Genomic DNA, 21,797 nt, shown 5'->3' on the forward strand with positions numbered 1-21,797 from the left:
TAGCAGTTTTACCCGAGAAGCGAAGCATTGATTGCGATAGCAAATTAGTAGACAGCTGTGCAAAGTAAGGATAGTAGCTTTATTGGCCGTGTAAAGTTGTAAACATTTGCCTACTAACTAAATTAACAAGCACGATGTCACGCGTGCACAGGTAAACATGAGCCCATCTTGCACGATGACTGTGGAAAGTTACTGTCAAAACGTTGGAGTAAGGAAGCGCGACAGCAGCAGCGAGCAAGTTCACCTTCGTGCAGTCTCTCAATTCAATGCAAATTAAACGTTGAAAGCATAGCGCGTATGAAGCTACCAGCACTAGGCGCACTTTGTCTGCATCGCAGATCACTTTCAAGATACGGCGCCCGTGCGGGCGTGACCTTTGTTCACATTGCAGATTGTTTTCAAGATACGGTGGCTGTGCCGTAAGCAGCTGCCGTGGGAGTAGAACCTGCCCCTTATTCCCCCCGCTCGTGCTTCAAGCGCGAAAGAAGACGGTCACCTTCCGCCCCGCCGTCCTCCCTTGCGCATGCGACATTGAGCCGCGATTGTTGACCGACTCTCGCAAGTCAGTTAGAAAACGAGTAAATTGAAAACAATATATATTGTACCATAGCACAAGCCGATTGTACTGGAGAAATACGAGCAATACTTGGGGTAGTCGGCAACGGCATGAAGCTTCCCAGGATCCGGTAAGATGCGTTTTTTTGAGACTATGTGGCCTAAGATTGTAAATTTACGGGCGCCAAAATGACATATTTTCAAGTTTAGCTGCAGTGCTGTGGCAGTGAGACACTCGAGAACTTGTTCAAGGCGAGTGATGTGAGAGGAAAAATCTGCAGAATATACTATTATATTGTCTAAGTTGCACAGACAGGTCTGCCATTTGAATCCTCTGAGAATAGAGTCCATCATCCTCTCGAAAGCTTCAGGCACATTGCAAAGGCCGAAAGGCATCACATTAAATTTATATAATCTGTCAGGGGTGACAAAAGCCGTTTTTGGGCGGTCAGATTCAGCTATGGGCCTGGGCGAGGCCAGTAGCCAGAGCGCAGATCCAGCGATGAGAAATATTCAGCTCCTTGAAGGCAATCCAGAGGCCAACATCAATCCACGGTAGCGGATAGACATCCTTGCGTGTAATCTTGTTTAGTCGGCGGTAATCGATGCAAAACCTGATCGAACCATCCTTTTTTATGCACCTACACGACCATAGAAGCCCAGGGACTGTGGGATTCTTGAATCACGCCACGTTTCAGCATATCATTGACGTGGTCGCTAATAATGTGGCATTCGATCGGGGCATGCTGGGGCAGTGGAGCGTAGTCACCAGTGTCAATACGGTGTACTGCAGACGTGCGCCCCAAGGAAGGTTGGTCGAGGTCAAAAGACGCACGAAACGTTCAAGCAGTTGAACAACTTGGCTGCGCTGGGCTTGAGTGAGGGAGCTATCTATGCTGCGCAACAAGACGTTTTGATCATGTTCGGCGGGTGCGGTGGCAGAAGTGACAGCATCAAGAGGCAGCAGTGCCACATCAGATGATGCCTGGGACGGGAAAATGGCATGAAAAGTGTCCAGATGGCCAAAACATTTGCCATGTAATAAAGTTGGAGGGAAAAGAAAAGGATTGCACATGTAAACTGAAATGCAAACCATCAACAAGTTAGACTACAGCAAACGGAAGTACAAGATTCGGGCGATGGGCACAATCTTCAGACCACGTAAAAAAAGCACTTGAATCAGCGATAGAGCCAGAGTGGATGGACACTAAGGCAGCTGAGAACTGAGAAATGACGCCGTCAGCAGCGACAACAACTTTAGGTGACTGGAACGTAGGGTCTGTGATTATCATACTGAATGGATACAGGACCAGTTGTGCACAAGCACAGTTGACTACAGCATGATGTTCAATAAGGAAGTCCCAGCCTAGGTTAACATCACGCAATGTACGTGAGAGGACGACAAATTTGACAGCATATGGCATGTCTTCAATCAAAACACGAGCAGTGCATGTGGCCTAAGGCTTAATGTGCTGCGAGCTCGCCATCTGTAATGACAGGCCAGGAACCGGTATCGTCACTTTCTTCAGTAGGCGGCACAGTAGTTCACTGATCACAGAAACAGCAGCTCCTGTGTCAACAAAAGCTTTGGTTGCGACACCATCTATAAACACTGCGATTTCATTAGGGGGCAAAGCATGAGGCCTTGAAAATTTCGACGTCAGCGCAGTTCTTGCCTCTGGAACTGCGGCTGATAGCTTTCCCTTGGTGGAGAATTGGACCACCGAAGCATGGGGGAAATGGAGCAGCGGCGAGGTGAAGGCGACCGACGTGAGCTGAAGGTGGCACGACGTGAATGAGTCCGAAGCATCAGCGACAGCATGGGGTTCTGGTCGTTCAGGTGTGTATTCAACGTGGAACGCGATGTCACGAATATACCCTACACAGCGGCGACAGTGGCATGTACCATGCCCCAGCGATACCGCAGGCGTAGCAGACGGCGTAGGCATACGGCGCAGACGTAGCAGACTGTACTCGCTGCTATTGCAGTGATTTCAATGTTGGTTGTGCTTTCAAACACAAGTCTGCCAAATAAAGAGTTACATTCTTCAACTCACCCTTCTGGCAGTATTTGGTTCTTCACCTTCAATACAAGGCAAAAGTAGCACCTCTTCAATGGTGTTTGGCATCTGGAGCTGCCACTCAGAAGACGGGCTTTTTTCTGCCTCTTGTTCCTTGAGCTATACTTTTTTGAAGCTATTTTTTGCAATTCTGTCAAATCTTTAAGTTTATATTTCAGCCACTGCTAATGATGAGTGCATAAAGTTCTCAAATATCAACTGCAAGTGTTCAGTTTCTTTCCTAGGCTTTGACATAAAGATTTCCCAAAAGTAAAAACAGTCATGCATAATAAGGATCACATTCTCATCTGCCAGCAATACAGGACTGATGTGTACAATATTCCGCACAAACTACAGTGCCCATACATCAGTATGATGCCATAGATTTCAAGCTGTTTTCTTGTGATAAGTGTGTTTACTATGTTGTCACTTTCAAATTCCGAGATTCTTTTGCAGGTTTTCCTTGACAACTTTAAGAAAATTGGCAGACAGTCAATGACACTAGATTTTCGGCACAAATAAGGAACTGGTCGTTAGTAGCTTGCCAAGTTTATCTGCCTGCCAATAATTTTCAGCCGCTGCCACCAGTAAGTTCTAAATCAGGTGGCATGCACAATCAGAATTGAGTTAATAATTTGTTTCACAATATTACAAACACTGAGCCAAGTTCACACTAACAAAACCAACATAAAAACACCATTATTTGACAATTGCCGAGACCAACTTGATCACATCATGTTCTTCCGGCATATCACTGGTTTTGCCATAACCACTATGGGTAACAATTTCCCTGATTCAAAGCAACCGAGGTGAAATGTTTCTCTCCAGAATTTTTTAGAATTAACAAACTCCCTAGAAATTACATTTTCCTTGATTGTAAACATCCTGGTATAGTGGGGCTGCTATTGTGCACAGAATGTTACCAAAACCTGCTATACCTAGCCGTTGAGGTCTTTGTAACGCAATGTAATCCTTCTTATGTTATATCAACTGGCTAAGTCAAGCCCTTGAAAAAAAGAAAAAGAGAACAGGCTGCACAGCAGTAATGGCTTATAAGCTGCCCAAATTAAACAATGCAGCTTTGAAAAAACAGTTCAGTTTCCAGTATACATAATGGACTGAGAAAATCAGCCCATGCCTGCCTGTGCATACTGAGAGGAAATGAAATGTGGCAACCCCCATCATTTGCCATGGCACTGTTTGCAGGCAGGAGGGACCGAGTTTTCTGCAAGCGGGATTTCTTTCTCTAACCTCTTAGCATGTCAATCACAAGTAGCAGCAAACCCAAGAAAAGACAAGGATTGGTTTAGGCTGATGCAAGACTTACCATAGTAATCCAGTGGGTGGGCTTTGGATAGAAAGGTAGGGAAAGAAAAAATATCACACTGTTATTCCAATGACTACGCATCAAATGCCAATATCTGGTGAGCAGATAAGAGTTTAACTGACCTGTTAACTGCAACAAACTGATATACCACACAAACCAGTGCCGATTTAGAAAATTTCTGAACAGGGGTCGCATTGTAGCTCGACTGTCTTTGGGAATATCCCTTACAGTGAACACTGATTGGCTAAGCCTCCAGCCTGAATGCTCATTGATCAAATGAGGCATTGTGCCATATGCGACATTACATAGAAGTTAAAGTATCCTTGAAATCAATCAATTCAGGATTCAGCCCCAGGTATCAGCACTATAGTATTTGCTCCAACGTGGCATACAGTCAGGCTAACCTCCTTTTATACAAACAATATTTGCAGAAGATATTGGGAACTACACCGTGCTACAGAGAATGAATGCACTCTTAAGCACTGTGCACAAAAGGGAAGAAAGCTCCAATCAAGTATACCTGAGAGCTCAGAACTTCTCTGCATTACCGGTGCCTCCCAGAACATGCGACTATATTGTAGAAACTAATACAATGAAGTTTGTGCCACACCTTACAACAAAATGCGCAAGATTGAAAGCATGCACACTCGCCTCCAACCATCATGATGTGAAAGCCATTCCCTCTAAAAATTTGGATAACATGTACTCAAACTTTTCTCCTGCGCTATCCCAAATGCATTAACCACTGAATGCAATTATAAGGTTGGCGTAAAAGACTGTAAATGAAGAGGAAGTACAGCAGGTGTTTCAACATGCAATGTGAGATTGAGTGATGAAAATACACTAAAGTCCAATATAAAACTAAAGACAAGAAACAGAAAGGCAGTTGAACAAAAAAAATTTTCACACCCTTCGTGCTCAAAAGTTACTACATGCAAAGGGGCCCAGATGCCAGACATAGCATGCAAACACGATTCCTTTTAAAGGAATATTTTTTGCAAATGCATTGGAAAGACATAACAAAAATTGTAAAAAGTAAAAAAAAAGAAACGCTCAGCCAGAAAAAGTTTTTTTTTTTCCCGTTCTTTAACTGTATGCCAGGCAAGTGTACCAACTTGGTTTGTAATATGATGCCACTAAACTTATATTCATTTATTTCTGAAGTAAGAAGTAAAATGAACGAATGTGCAGATTACATCAGAAAAATATAATTTGCTTGTTTTTCCAACACATGGTCAAAACCAGCCACAAATGACCTCCACCTCCGCAGAAACGAAATGATGCTGGTCAGCAATTAGACAGGAAAAAAAAAAAAAGTTGCACTCATACCGGATTTTCCAGCTGGCTCTGATGCTGTGAACAAAAAAGAAAGAAAGAAAAAAAAATCCCAACGAGTGCAAATTAAGCAAAGAGTGATAGCGAATGCCAAATAAAAGTCAAAGCAACCTAAAATATGTGCCATGCCCCTATGCATACTCATATTTCTCTCTTTAGCCTCACGAATAGGCGTGTGTTAATAGTGATTTTTGAGACTTAATCGAATACGAAATCAAATAGCGCCAGAAGCCAATTGAATATCGAATATTTTCTTAATAGTTTTAGAATAATGAAGACCTGCTATCACAATTAATATAAAACGATGTTCACATCCCAATATTCTTGAAGTTAGCATATTTCTGTCATTACATAGTATGTGATGAACCATTGTTTATGGCAAGCACAAATGGAGCATCAGAAACAAACAAGTAGTTTTTTTTTCATGCACAGGGCTCTTCAAAGAGTGTGAATGATCATTGTACAGTCTGTAAACTATCGCTACCTAAGTGACGCAGTCTTCTCCACTATGCAAGTTTTCATGTATTATGTCTGTACAATGCCTGCGGGGGTGAAAAATTACTGTGCTTTTGCTCCTATTTTAAGTTTTTTTGGGCGTGCTTGATGTTTTGAAAGATTAGAAAAACATTCAAAAAATATTCGCATTTACAAATAGCGACTACCCGATTTGTTATTCGGAAGTTTCGAATATTAACACACCCTAATTATGAAACATTTTGCTTGAGCACTAACAAGGACATTAATCTGTTAGACTGTCATAAATTGTTAAAAGTGCGCATTTTCAAGTTTGCTTCTCCTAACCTCACACAGCTGCATGAATGACATTTACAGCATAAAAGAATTTTCATTTTTATCAGAAAAATTTGTTGCCTGCATTTCAAATGCTGTCATTTGCTGTTTTACAGCAATTTCCTGTAGGATAAGCTCTTTTACCACTAGGCGAGCAGTAATAAATAACCTGCCCTTCGACATTCACAACTGCCATTACATCTCATATACAAGACTGTGATCATCCTTCATATTGCCACTTGCAGTAGTGGAGACAGTGCAAAAGAAGAGACAGGAAGGCCAAGAAGGAAGAAGTGCACGTGCCCCCAGCCCGCACAACAGCCTGGTCCCATCGCTATTGTTTTTCAGAAGCCAGCTGTCCCCATTAAAGCCAGTCCTTTCTGGAGACACGTGACAAACTGGTGGAGGTGCTGGGTATTTCTCACTCATGCCACAAACCCCTCCTGCGAGCGGAACTACCAGTCCAGTGAAAATAGACTCCCGCCCATCGGGCCAGCCGCAGGATCAGGGGACTGCCTCCAGAAGACAACACAGTGATTCCAACCACCTCAACTGGTATACATAGCACAATGACAACCCGGTACACACTTCAGAATCCACGGGTTCCAGAGTTGTTCCATGGCAACATGCTTGAAGACGTCTAAGACTGGATGGCCGACATTGAGCGCGTGGCCGAATACAATGAATGGGACGATGCCACTAAGCTTAGAAATGTCTATTTTTGCCTGGAGGATAGCGCGCGTACGTGGTTCCAAAATCGTGAGGAGCAACTGATGTCATGGCCCTAGTTCCGCTGTCAGCTACTAGACACCTACACCAGCGCAGATCGCCACGAACGGACAGAACGAGCGATCCAGACCCACATCCAGCTTCACAATGAAAGTGTCACCATGTTCATCGAAGACATGCCGCACGTCTTCAGACGAGCAGACCCTGGAATGTCTGCAGACAAGAAGTTGGGTCACTTGATGTGAGGAGTGAAGGAGCAGCTCTTCGCTGGTCTCGTGTAGAGCCCTCCGAAGACTGCCGCCGAATTTTTATATGAGGCTGTTAAGTATGGAGAAGATGCTTCAGCAGCGGTCGAACTTCTGCGAGTGGCAAGTGAATGCAACAACCACTTCCGATATTTTCACAGCGACCGGAAGCAACAGTGACAACCTCCGAGAACTCATTTGAACCATTGTGCGGGAAGAAATGCAGAAGATTTACGGTGCGTTACAAGCTACGGTGAGCTCCATTGCCAATGTGGTAAAAGATGAAGAACACCAAGCACTCTGATCCAGCTTTCCTTTTGCTAACACTGCGCCTGCACTGACAACACCGCCATGTGACCTACGCAGAAGCCCTGATCTCCCTGCTTCGCCATCCCCGCTGTTTGTTCATGCCGCTCATCCGGTTGCGCTTTCACTAGCCCAATCGTTACAATACATCGCAGAATGATGCACGCCTCCAATGTTTCCGCCTGCCACTCCTCATGTAGTTCTTCATACGGAGCAGCCAGTGTATTACGCCGACGATCGAAGCATGACCTCTCGAAAGTCGGATGTTTGGCGCACACTGGACAACAGTCCTCTGGGCTTCCATTGCAGTGAAGCAGATCATTTGTACCACCAGTGCCCATACCGGCGTCTCGGGTCGCGGGGCTTTTCTGCCTACTCGCCGCCACCTCGACCTGAACAACGACCCCAGGATATTGAGCATTATCTGGCTCAACAGCGCGCACGCCACTGCCTACCGGATGACAGTCATACTTGCCATCGCCAAGGCGATTTTCACCACTGCCCTAGTGATATTTGAGCGCACGATCACCAAGTCCCTGCTGGGAAAACCAACTACAGTGACCTCTGGGGGCGAGGCCACTGGCAGTCGGTGCCCTGAAGACCTCCGATTGATGCAAACAAGGACGAGCACTGATCCGACGTCAACTGCAGCTGAACAGAATGACTAGCTTTTGCTCGACATACCGGTGGTGATCGACAGTTATGCAGTTAGCGCTTTAGTGGATGCGGACTTTTCAATTATAAGCGGGAAGATGGCAATGTTTCTGAAGAAAGTAATTACTCCTTGGCATGGCTCGCAGATTCAGACGGCAGGTGGCCACGTCGTTACTCTGCTGCGAACCTGCACGAGTAGAGTTCGGATTCGACCATCGACATTCGTGGCCAGCTGCCTTGTCCTACGCGAATGCTCCCATGACGTCATTTTCGAGGTTGATTTTCCGCAAGAATACGGCGCTGTTATTGACCAACTGTAGTCACTTTCTCAGCCGATCGAGCAATCAACGGGTACAACGACAACCGACGTGATGACACCCTTCGTGTTTCTGCCGAAAGTGTTACGCTTCCTCCACGAGCCAATTCTGTTTTCGAGGAAGGGGGGAAATGCCACCTGTAGTAGTGGGGACAGTGCAAAAGAAGAGAAAGGAAGGCCAATAAGGAAGAAGTGCGCGTGCTACCCCCGGCCTGCTAGATAGCCTGGTCCCATCGCTGTTGTTTTTCAGAAGCCAGCTGTCCTCATTAAACGTAGCCAGTCCTTTTTAAAGACACATGACAGTATGTTACCCTACCCCTTATGTCTACCCCTACCCCAAAAAGGGTTTTTAAGGAAAGGAAATGAAACACTATTCAAAACGTGCAATACGCTTCCAATGGCATTATGCCATGCATGCTGTGAGACCGATAGGTGAACTTGCTTACTGCAACAGGGTTGGTGTTGATAGCTGTGAATGTAGTATGCGAGGACTGGTAAAAAAAGATTTACTGGTACTGGAATAGGAAATTGAGTGTGCGTCGGCGTTTTCGCGTGACGTGAGCAGGCGAGTATTGTGGGGAAGCTGCTGAGTGAATGGCTACTGTTCGCAATCGTGTGCGCCTTCTTTTGTTTACAGGGGATCTAGTGGCCGAAAAACAAATTACACAATAGCAGTTTATCGATTTACTCAACCTTAGTGCCGAAAGATTGTTTTCTATGCGCATATCAACCAGCAAAAGAGAAGCATAACTGTATTCAATCATTTTTGGTGTTCTTGATCACGAACATTGGTGCCGGGAAATCATGTAAACAGTATCGCAACAATCATAGAGTTTCATACAATTATTAGAGCTAACTGTGACGCTAGTGTCTATGGAAGCTGCAAGTAGGGGGATTCAGCCAGTATGGGAATGATGGTTTGTACATGGAATGAATTAATGTGTGTTGTTTTGAGGTGCAACGGCCAGGTATTGCCAAAGAGCGCCATGCCAGTGTTAGCTAGTTCGCAATGGAGCAATGTATTCTAAGAAGTAGATAAGATGTTGCAGTAAAAGAACCTAAAGTTAGTCGCTGCAAAGTGCGTCAAATCTAGATGTAATAAGATTATGGCAATAACTACTGTGGTGTACTATGAACATGGAGAATGCATCGTAAGAGAATGACACGATATACAAGATATGTCAGACGCAAGAATTGGCAAGAAGCACTACTACATAAATGGTGCCCTTGACACACAAGGGCCTGGAGGCATGTGCTACATGAAACTATCACAGCGGCATCCTCTGGAGAGAGGATGTGCTACGAATTTATTGGGCTTATAGCATGTAGGACAACACCGTTCAAGAAAGCGAGGACTGCTTTGGTGTCAAAAAGTGGTTAATTACTAAGAAACATAGACGGATGAAGAGGGACATAATAGTGGTATGCGAGAGGAAAATGTTTCTTCCTTTCTCTTTCGGCTTCCCCACAATTCAGGAAGACATGGAGGACAGTCAACCTCTCACCCCATCTACTACAGGTTGGAGGCTCTTTACCAGAAAGTAGTGCATGCCATATGTGTGTCCTATTCTGAGGTGACACAATAGGACATCTGTTCATGTTTTCATAGTTGAGGGCCAGAAGCCTAATTTTGGCTTAATAACGTGAAGTTTATTGCTTGTTTCAGCATCCCACAAGTGTTGCCACTGGCTTCGCAGTTTGTTTCATAGGAAACGTATAGGATCTGAAGCAAAGGCAGCCGTGGAACGATTAACACCTTGTGATGCTATTGATCTGGCGATTTTGTTAGTAAGTACATCACCCTCGATTCCTCTGTGGCCAGGAACCTAGAATATTACTACATGTCTATAAGATAAATGTTGCACAAGAGCGAGTAAAGCTCAATAAAAAGAGGAATAAAAAGAGTATTTTTATGCTTTTGTAAAGATATTACCACTTTTACAAGACTTAACGAGTCCGTGAATATTATTGCTTTATCAAGTTTTAATGTTTTTATATGTTTTACTGCAGACAGTACTGCATAGGCTTCTGCAGTGAAGATACTTGTTAGGAGGTTCAATACATCATATTTGGAAAAAGAGGGACCAACAGCCGTGTAAGGTACACCAGCAATGTGACTGACGCGTCAGTGCAGAATTCAGAGCAAAAATACTTCGATTGAAGTTCATGGAAATGCATTGCGATTTTGAGCTCGGGAGCGCGCTTTGTAGCCTCTACAAAGGATACATCACATTCTATCACCTGCCACGCCAAGGATGGTAACAGCTTAGCTGGAGTCATTAGGCGATGTTTGAGAAGCTGAACATCAATTTCTTCGCCAAGTTCTCTCACACACAATAAAAAAGGTAGTCTCATAGAGGGTAGATTACGGAAAAGCGCTGCACACGTCAAGTCATTAACCCTTAGAAGGTTTTTGCCGTACATGTACGGCGGCAGTTTTCTGTCTCGCAAGGTCTTTGCCGTACGGGTACGGTTTCGACCCTCCGTTTGAAATTTCGTGCCATAATGACGATGCGTGCTCACTGGGAGGTGCTGCCACCTCTTAGGACTTGCAAGAAGTGTTTGAAATTTGCGCTACCTTCTTGGGGAGATAAACAAAACTGATTTCTAGCTTCAGCGCATTGCGCAGACTGTGGCAATACCCCTTTTGCGGTTTCGGTTTTGCCGCGTGATCGCAACGGAGGCGCTCGAAACGTCATTTTTCTTTGTCAGCACGCTCTTGCAGGGCGGTGGAAGTTGATTGCTATCTTGATTGGCACTGCTTTTAGCTTGCTTATTACCGCCGCTCACGAGGTATTTTCACTCTCAGCTGCAACGCACTTTTGCGGTTTCGGTTCCGCCGCGTGATCGCAACGGAGGCGCGCGAAACATTATTTTTCTCTTAGTCGGCACGCTCTCGCAGAGGTGGCGGAAGTTGATTTCTATTTGATTTACGCTTAGCTTGTTTATCACCACCGCTCATGAGGTATTCTCGCTCTCTGTGGCAACGCGCTTACGAGAGAGGGTGCCTCAGACCTCTGCCCAAGGCAGCCGCACGCAGAGATGTCATGTGTGCGCCAACACAACTCGTCGCTCCAAGAGGAGAACAGACACGCATTTTAGGTGTGCAGACTGCGAAAAGGCGCTGTGCGTAGAGCCGTGTTTCAAGGAGTACCACACTCTGAAATACTATTGAACATTTTGCAGTTCCGAGTGATGCCGACACCAAAATGCTGTTCCTAATTTTTTTTTTTTCTATTTATTCCCAACTTTATACATTTTGTACATTCAAGATCTGCAATAAAGTAATTTGACCACCTGCGAAAGTTTTTTGCAAAATAATTCGACCCTCGAAGGGTTAACTGTTATAGAACATGGATGTTCCTGATAAAAGGCACTTTGAGAAAATAGGTGAAGCTGATATATGTTCTCTTATATCTTTTACCGCAGACAATACTGCATAGGCTTCTACAGTGAAGATACTTGTTAGGGGGTTCAATACATCAGATTTGCAAAAAGAGGGACCAACAGCCACGTAAGATATACCAGCATGTGACTTTGATGTGTTGGAGTAGAATTCAGAACAAGAGTACTTTGATTGAGGTTCACGGAAATGCATTGCAATTTCGAGCTTGGGAGCGTGCTTTGTGACTTCTACAGAGGACATCTGCCACGCCCAGGGTGGTAACAGCTTAGTTGGAGTCATTAGGCGATGTTCGAGAAGTGGGACATCCATTTCTTTGCTAAGTTCTCTCACACAAAGTGAGAAAGGTAGTCTCACAGAGGGTCAATTACGAAAAATTGCTGTACACGTCAAGTTGTTAACAGTTACAGAACATGTATGTTCACAAGAGAGTGCACCTTAAAAAAATAGGTGACGCTGATATATATTCTCTGCAGATGGAGTGACCACTCATTTGCTTCTACCCATAAACTTTCGATAGGGCTTGTTCTGAATGCGCCAGTGGCCAGGCGGATACTTAGATGGTGGATGCGATCTAGCATCTTCAGCGCACTCGGGGCAGCAGAGTGATATACCACAGCACCATAGCCCAATCGTGACCGAATTAGGCTCTTGTGAAGATTTATTAAACACTTCCCGTCACTGCCCCAGGATGTGTGAGATAAAATTTTCAATAAGTTCATTGTTTTTAGGCATTTCACTTTGAGATATCTTATGTATGAAATGAGAGTAAGTTTAGAGTCAAGTATGATGCCTAAAAACTTGTGCTCTTTGTTCACAGGTATTTGTTACCCATACATTTCGACAGTGGGATCTACAACAAGACCTTTCTTCTTGGTGAAAAGAACACAAGAACTTTTGTGGAGGTTTACTTTGAACCCGTTTTCGTCCGCCCACTTAGACACTTTGTTCAAGAACTGTTGTACTTATCTCTCACACGCTGAAACCTATTTGAAACCTATTTGTATGTTGTCTACATAGATGGAATAAAAAATAGATGGTAGTAATGACGCACGAAGCACGTGCACCTTAATGAGAAAAAGCGTGCAGCTGAGCGTGCCTCCCTGAAGTACCCCAGTTTCATGTATGAATGCATGCGACCGTGCATTACCTATTTTCACCCGGAAGGTGCACTTGTGTATATGGCTTTCTATAATGTTTAACACATTGCCATGGATGTCCAACACTGACAGGTTGCGCAGGATTACGTAATGCCATGTTATATCGTACGCCTCTTCCATAGTGAGAAACACGGATAAGAAGGATTGTTTGTGTATGAAGGCATCACGAATGTTTGCTTCAATGCGCACGAGATGGTCAGTTGTAGACTGTTGTTTTCTAAAGTGGCACTGATATGGATAAAGAATTTTGTTTCCTCAAGGAAGCGTGAAAGGCGACAGTTTATAATTTTTTTAAAAAGTTTCCAAATACAACCTGTGAGGGCGATTGGGTGGTAACTTGTTACTAATGTGGGGTCTTAGCCTTGTTTCAGAATCGGAACAAGAGATTCTTCCAATACAGTAGGAAGGTACCCGGCAGCCCATATAGCATTGAAAAGTGTGACTAGCATTATTTCAGTATCACTGCGGAGGCATCTAATCATGTTGTACATGATCCTGTCAGGTCCAGATGCCAAGCTCTGACATGCAGTCAAGGAGGCTCTCAACTCGGCAATGCTACAGGCAGGTTCTGTCTGCATTTGCGGTCGATGGCCTTGCATTCTATTTGTTTGTGCTTTAGGAATGCCTTGGAATAACGATTAGAACTGGAAATGCGCTCAATGTGTTCTCCAAGAGCATCAGCTTGGTCATCCAAGCTGTTTGCTTGATTTTTACTAGGGGCAACAGATGAATTTCTTGTCCTTTAGACTTCTCAGTCCGTCCTATACTTTAGTCTCTTGAGTATACGAATTTATACCTGAGAGAAACCTCTGCCAGCTTTCCCTCTTCGCCTGTTGTCGTGTCCTTCATCCCTGGGATTTAACATGTTTAAATTCTATTAGATATTCAGCCATAGGACATTCATGTAGTTTGCCCCAAGCTTTATTTTGTCTCCTTTATGCCTGTCTGCAATCCTCATCCCACCAGGGGACCTCTCTTTTCAATAATGTGCCACTTGTTTGAGAAATGAACTTTTCAGTTGCATCAATGACAAAAGCGGTGAAGTATGATATTAGCATGATCTATACCAAAATTATTTATGAAATCTCGTGATAAGCCGGCAGATTCCTTAAAACATTCCCAGTCAGCTGAGGCCAGTTTCCAGTGAGGGACATGCAGAGGGGAGTCATGTTGGGTTACTAAGTTTAGCATTACTGGGAAGTGATCACTTATGAATGAATTTTTAATTACACACCATTCTAATAGAAGCGGAGCCAATCAACAGGTGCACTGACGAGTATGAATTATGATGGGGTTTATAATATGTTGGTTCCTTTTTATTGAAGAGGCACACACCGAAGTTTACAAGAAAGTTTTCAATGAGTTGACCTTTCACGTGGCATCATGAGTCTCCCCACATCCTGTTGCGAGCGTTGAAATATTCCACGAGTATTTAAAGCTTGGGAAGCTGATCACTCAGGTTATAAAGTCTGTTTTTTTTTTTCAAGAGGATGGTTCGGTACAGTGGCCAATTTAATAAAAAGAAGGGCCCAAACTGACAATGTCTCAAGGGGCATCTGAAGGGCGACGTGTCGGCAAGCTACAGACTAGTACTATTGCTACACCGCCAGAGTAGTTAGCCTCATCACAGTCTTTTCGTAAGATGGTATAATTACGAAGCATCAGTGTTTGTAGGTTTCAGATGTGTCTCTTGAACACACAGCAACTTCAAATTATGTTTGTGTAGGAGTTCCCTAATATCATCGAGGTTATGAATGAGTTCTCTAACATTCCAATGTAGTATTTGTGTCTCCATAATGAGGAAAGTATTTGTGCTGTGTGCTTAAGAGATGAAGATTAACTCACAAGCTCTTTCCAGGCGCAGTGGCGCGAGGTTTGTCTTTTTTAGAGTAATCACGAGAATCTCGCCGCCCCTTAAAGGGCCCCTCACCAGGTCTGGCCATTTTGACCTGACAAGCGCAGAGCATGCATTGCATGATAACGATTGTGTCTGCAAAGTATTACATCGCTACACACCGCAGAAAAATCTGAAATTTCAAACCGAACGCCGTTTTCCTTTCTTCTCGTGGCGGCTGCGCTCCAAGCCGGAGGATGACGTCACTCGTGGCGACATGCGACTTCAATAATTATTCAAGACAACATCTGTTATCTGCGCGGTCTGCTGCTTGAATTGACGAATTGAAGTTTAGAGAAATAATAAAACATGCAAATGGAATGTCTGCATTTTTTTTTTTTGCTTTACTTCACACCGAAGCAAGAGACAGGTACTTCCGCTTCATCTGCTTGTTTCCACAGTCGTGCAGTTACGTGCGCAGGTACCAAAGCTATGCCATTTTCTACCATGTTTCAGTGCGTGATCATGCTTTGCAATCCGATTGTTCTGCCTCAGTATTCGTGTAGCACTGAATTATATCGCTTATCGTGTTTCCTCGTGCACAGCGTGCAAAATCGTGCGCTGCACGAACGAGACAACAGCTCACATGTGGCACCATCAGCGAAAGCACGTAGTGGAGAAAAAAAAAAAATGACGTATGCATCATGCGATCCTCGAAGTCCAGTATGGGAGAACACAGGGAAGGAATTTCACTTGTGGGCGCTAGATGGGGTGACTGGTGAGAGCGTCTTGCTTGTCAGTGAAGCCCGCCTGCTGAAATCATGGGTTTGTGGCACTGAAATATTTCTATCTCGGCTATTAATGAGCCGATTTGAAACATTTTTGCAGCAGAACGCTCCCTAGAGGACACGTAGCAACTTCCACTTTATAGCCAAAATTTGCGATGGGGCCTGGTGAGGGGCCCTTTAAGTGCTGGTGCCTCCGTACAGCTGGTTGTTGTGTCCATCGCCTCTGGCGAGGTGCTGGACACACACTTTTGCGAGCGCTGTGTTTGATGTGAAAGCCTCGTCTTGGGAGACGAGACCTTTGAGGCCACCATCCCAGAGGTTGATGGCCCTTCTGCTGGGGCGGCGGAGCAGCGCTAGCTGCAGCCGTCAAGGAGGCGGATGACATCACTGGTGGCTCACAGCGTGTGGGCCGGACAGTCACCGGAAGCCGTTGTGTCGCTGCCCCCTGGCACATCACATCAGCAAAGCTGTCCTTGGGCAGGTATGACACACGCCTGTGTGCCTCCTTGAATTAAATATTTTCTTTTACTTTGATAGCCACAATTTCTTTTTCTTTTTTTCCACAATGGGCACAACAGCGAGTATGCAGCATGCTTGCCATCACAGCTCACACAGTGTGGAGCACTTTGCGCAAGTTTCAGCGGCATGGTCACTGGCACTACATTTAGCACGTGTCTGTCGGCCTCAGCAGTTCTGGTAACTGTGGCCGAAAAGCTGGCATTTGAAGCATTGAAGGGGGTTTGGAACATGGTCTGACATCTGGAACATGGTCTGCCTCGATTGTCTTGGGCAAGATGCTTGAGCCAAAAGGATTAGGTGCTTTGTTTTGATCGCCTTGCCATCACGCCTTAGCATATTTGACTTAATATTGATCCCATCTTGCTCGTTCCAGCCTTCCAACAGTTCAGCTTCTGTCAGCTCCATTAGGCCATCATTAAAGACAACACCACGGCTGGAGTTCATAGTTCAGTGTGGGGATATTGTCACTGAGATTTCTCCAAATGACACTAGGTTAGGAAGCTATTTGTGTTGTTTTGCATTGCGGAGTTCTTAAAGATCTCCACTAGCCATTTTCGAAGCCTTGCAGCCTGTGCGAAGGGCTTCAGCGAGACATTTTGACACGAGAAAAGGTGAAATCATTCCCATGGTCATCATGGGAATGTGGCCAGTTTATCAGAATGGATGACATGGAATTGGGGATGTTTTACAATTTGTTGCTAAAAAATTTAACATATTCGGTGTGCCCTCATTTTTGAGGGCGATCAGGGAGTGGGAGAAAAGAGCTTGCATTAGTAATATGGAGTTTTGGGCAGCGGTGACAGCCACCCACTATGGAGCCCAACAAGGGTACGTGACAGGATTTGTGTTCAAACAAGGCCTGCCAGCATCAGCTGCACAGTCACTATAATCAAACCTGTTATAACAAGGTTGGCTATCCCACACAAGGTTAACTCTTGCTGCCTAAAAAAATTGGAGGTAAGTGGAAGCCAGGAGAAGAGAGGAGAGAGGGAAAGTGAGAGAAAGAAGAAGGTTGGAGGAAGAGAGAGACAGGAAAAGGCAACTACGCCAGTCCAGGGGTGCTGCCTACATGAAGTCGAGGCCAAAAGGGCATGCTGCCTCCACAGAGGGGTTGTAAAGGTGCAAACACCCGGCTTGGGCTCAACCTCCAGGATCCCCTTTTCCCTGGACATGGCTAAGCTGTGCACGGCTACATGCGGGAGGGGCCAAACCCCATGTGCTTGGGTGCATGGTGTTGCAATGCACTATGCACCTGCTGGCGCAGATGCCCCTGCGGGGGGTTGTACATGGATTTGTCTAAACATTGTCCTACTGGTTTTAAGTGGCTTCGTGACTTCGCAAACTCATAATTTTCAAGAAACTACGGCGTTAGCAATAATAAAAGAAATGTTATCAGCACTGCCTGTCCACACGATTCGAACACAAGACTTTTAACACAGAAGCCCAATATATAAACCATTATGCCACAGATGCATGAATAAGTAGAACCGCTACAATTAGCAGTGATTATGTGTGTTCACAGAACCCTATTGCCTTTTGCATTAAAAGAAAGTATATATCGCTTAGAAATTTAGGCCAACGAACTAGATTAATGGCAATAAACAAACCCATAAGAACGTCTGAAGCCACAAGCACGAAGATCAGACAAATACATGTACTAACCATCATTCCTAAGGCGGCTGAACAATCGTAGTGCCAGAGTTCCCTCTAGTAATTATTGTATGAAACTCTCTGGTATCAATGATGTTCTACTGTACCTTTCCCGTTCACCCTCAATGTTTTCCATTCTGAAAGAGCGGGAGATCACCAGTGGTGATAGCCTGCCTACGGTGTTATAAGTGGCACCCAATGGCACCCCACAGTGGCCGTATCGCTACATTAAACAGCAGACGCAGCTATGTGTGGCTATGCGCAACTGCAAATGCACAGCAGACCTCGAGTGCGTGCTTGTGTACTCCAGCCTGGCAATGTTACATGGTGCAGAAAAGCTTTGTCCTGCAAGGATAGTAGCCAAATCCAGTATGCGTACTTTGTAGCACTTAATATGAGGCACGTCTACTCAGGATTGGCAGGACTGAGCATGCACTGGCACGTACCCCTTGTAGTTGCTAATCGCTATTCATTACGAGGCATGGCAGGCATAGATTGCATGTGGTCTGGGTTCAAGTTTTACATTGTTCGCGGCTAGTTGATCGTTAGACTAATTTAAATTAGCTAGAGCCGACAGCTATGACACCCCAATAAGTAGTGTGGCCAATGTTTCATCCCTGCATGGGCAAGCACAGCCAAGTATGTGCAGGCGATAGTCTGCTCATGCTTCTTGATTGACATCAGCTATTATCCAATAGCAGCCATGTATGGGAATGTGCTTGTATATGAAGAACTACGGCAGCCCCGAAAATGGTGAAGAGAAGGCTTCTGTTGAAAAGAACGCTTGAGAAAAAGGTGACTTCACGCTCTACTTGTGAGCGCTGTGCATGAGTGCAAAATTAGGCTGAGATGTTCACAGCAGCATATGCTATCCGCAGAGTGTGCTTTTTCCTCTAGCTTGAGGGGTGGTTCAGGACCCCTTTAACGTATTGGTTGATGTATGTATATGGCTTCTTTGGGATCTACTCTTGAAATATGCAGGTTTTGCAGACAATGGCATGTATGACATGGCTGTGAGTACTCTGGAGGCTACTGGCATCTAAGGCTAGTTGTCTGGGCTATTGCAATGCCAGCCTTTTGAAGAGTTTAGTTCAGAAAACCGAAAATGCAAAACATGTCTTGTCTACTATACTGTAGCTTCACCCAATCTTCTGACTGCATATGTAACCATTTTGGAATGCTTGAAACCTTGCCTGCTGCCGTGGCTACTTAGTCTGTAATATGCTTGGCCTAGTCGTCACTGCCCATAGTTACTTATCTGATGTGTTTAATTATTATAGTCTTTTGATGGAACGCTAAGAAGAGCTCTTTGGATGTCCAGGCATTAGAAGTGACAGTGCAACTGCCTCACATGTGTAAAGATCATTAGCACCTGACATTTTACACTGCAGGTGCCCTGTGGTAAGCCTCACACCTAACCTAACCATAAATGGCGACACGACTGTTGGACCAAATGACAGCCAACAAGAGGACTTTCTTGACAAGAGCAGTTCCTTAAAAGTAAATTTACTGAGATTAAGTGCAATAAATGATCAGAAAAATCCGAGATCTGATTCCAGAGCAACATAAATAAAATACAAGGTTTGTGTAAACAAGCTGCAACAGCTTTGAACTTACTGGGAATAATTCAAAGTAGCACCAGCACTTCAGGTCAAGGGAGAAATATAAAATTAAATTATGGGGTTTTACGTGCCAAAACCGCTTTCTGATTATGAGGCATGCCGTAGTGGAGGACTCCGGAAATTTCGACCACCCGGGGTTCTTTAACGTGCACCTAAATGCAAGCACACAGGTGTTTTCACATTTCGCCCCCCTCGAAATACGGCCGCCGTGGTCGGGATTCGATCCCACGACCTCGTGCTCAGCAGCCCAACACCATAGCCACTGAGCAACCACGGCGGGTAAGGGAGAAATATAGCATAAGTACACAAGACATGCCTTACATTACTGTGAAACGTACGGTGAATACTGCAGGGAAATCTAAGTTCTCAGTTTTCACATGGCCTACAGTTTAATAACAGCCCCAAAAGCTGTAAGAGGCACTGCTATTGAAACCCTCAACGCACACTAATTTCCACTTCCATTGAATAAATAGGAAATACTGTACTAATGCGGTGGTTTGCAGACAGTAGAACAGGTTTCACTGAACTGCCACTAAAGCAGGTGTGTGGCTAGACCACACGTCTAACAGTGTTCTTACTGTGTGCAATGTCCTTAAGCTACATTGAAGAAGGCACCACAATACCCCAATGATTTCATTCCTGTCATGTCTTTCTAGTTCTAGTCTACATCTTTTGTGCTATTTACCCCACCACCTGAAATTTTTTTTATGCTTCACTGTAAAATGAAGAGTGGCTGTGGCTGCCTTCAGCTGTTCCTAACTAAGCAAACCTGCTATTGCTAATGACCCAATAAGGTACTACATATCCAACTTTTGTTCAACTGCAAAATATTATATTACTATGTGTGAGCACTCTTGATGTGAAAAGATTCACCTGTTGGAAATCTGCTGCAGCATTCCAACCATAATCCCATGGTAAACTATGGTAATTCAGGGCTTCAGCTATGTGCACAAAAGCAGCAAAAAGTGCAACAACAAAGGTAGAAGGTGGTAGCATACAGTACAACCTCGTTTTAATGAAGTTCCATCTGACACAAAGATAACCTTCATTATATCCGATATCTGCCATTAGCATATACAGTAGAACCTCGTTGACACGTTCCCGTTACATACATTTTCACAGCACCAATGCTCGCACTCGAGAACACAAAAATGACCCAATAGAGCTATGCAATTTTTTTACCAGTTTATACATTCCCGCAAAACACGATTTTTGGCACTAACGTTCAGTACGTCACCACACTACGGTCGTATGATACACATTTTGGCAGCTAGATCTCATGTAAACATGAAAATGCAAGAGGCGCGCGTGATCGAGAACAGTCTATAGGTGCTTGCTACAGCAGCTTGACCACAATACTTGCCCACCCGTCTCACGTGAAAATGCCGGTGCGTACTCAGTTTCTCATTTTAGTCCCAGCAAATCTTCTCCGGGGTCATCACACACGGCATTCACAGCTGTCGTCGCCAATCATTTTCACAAGGCGTGGTGCCGTCGGAAGCGTAGCGCATGCTTCTAATAGGCGATAAACACGCCGCCGTTTCCTGCTGCAGGTGGCGCGATGTGGGTATCGCGTTTGTTTTGCTTCGGCGGCATCCAGCGTCGCCCACCAGCTTGATTTCGTTTCGTTTTCCAGTCTCCCTCTTAAACTTAAAACACCACGCAATAGGAAGAAACAAAACGCGCCTCGGGCCGCCAGAGAACCACCAGTTCCAAGCGCGTCGGTGTCTCGTGCAGCAATGATCTGTGCAACGCTTTGCATTACGCAGATGTCAGCAATAGTTGAGTCTGTCAAAGTTTTTTTGCTTACTCCGGATCATACGTTTTCCCGGTTAGTAAGCTTTTTCTCGAGCTTCTTTCCAAAACGTATGCATGAGGTTCTACTGTATTCATTACATGCTGACATTGTCAAGAAGCATCTCAGATTTACGTCGTTATATCGAGGTTCAACAGCACTGCCATGCAGACGTGACAGCATGTGGTCAGATGGCAGTAGAGAAAGCACAAGGTGTTAACAAAAGGCTTTAAACCATTGCTAAGTGCACCTGGCAGATTAGAGTGAAAATAAAGGCTACAGCAGGAACAAACCTTTCCGGGTCTTGAAAAAATTCCCATGCTCTCTAGGAGAAGATGTTAAAGAGCCTTCAGGCAGCAGTTAAGAAAAAGAGAGGAAGAAAGAAAGAAAAGAGTGGAGAAAAGTTTGTGGGTGTTTACGACGGCACATACAATGGACAAAGTGCACAAGCAAAGCTAGGCACACTTGAAGGTTGCTATCGTGTTGCATCTCTCAAACTTTACTCAGCTGGCACACTAAATGGCCAAGCTTCATGCTTCTTCAGATGACAAAGTGGAGCTGTTTTATGCATGTTGCATGTCTTCTGTAGCAGAAGTTGTCTTTTATGTCTACTGTAGGGCACAAGAGCAAATAAAATTTATTTGGAGCTCCTTTGCATTTTCTCTTGCAATAAACACAGTAAGTTAATGTTAAAAGCAAACATGTACAAA

General features: G+C 44.6%; 1 protein-coding gene across 29 annotated transcripts in view; it reads right to left on the reverse strand.

The window, feature by feature from the left end:
• LOC135910060 (cytoplasmic dynein 1 intermediate chain 2-like) overlaps positions 1-21,797 on the reverse strand; it is a 112,722-nt gene that overhangs the window by 85,583 nt on the left and 5,342 nt on the right. For 10 of the 29 annotated variants that reach the window (XM_065442036.2, XM_065442032.2, XM_065442027.2 and 7 more), the window contains exons 5-7: positions 21,381-21,434; positions 5,272-5,295; positions 3,943-3,963 (exon numbers count right to left, since the gene is read on the reverse strand). The exons of 2 other annotated variants lie outside the window; for them this stretch is intronic. In XM_065442036.2, the coding sequence (XP_065298108.1) occupies positions 3,943-3,963; positions 5,272-5,295; positions 21,381-21,434 (99 nt within the window). The remainder of the gene's footprint in view (positions 1-3,942; positions 3,964-5,271; positions 5,296-21,380; positions 21,435-21,797) is intronic. 17 more of the 29 variants (XM_065442041.2, XM_065442035.2, XM_065442037.2 and 14 more) reach the window with 2 other exon arrangements.

Source organism: Dermacentor albipictus, chromosome 4 (genome assembly GCF_038994185.2).
Source record: "Dermacentor albipictus isolate Rhodes 1998 colony chromosome 4, USDA_Dalb.pri_finalv2, whole genome shotgun sequence".
Lineage (NCBI taxonomy): Eukaryota > Metazoa > Arthropoda > Arachnida > Ixodida > Ixodidae > Dermacentor > Dermacentor albipictus.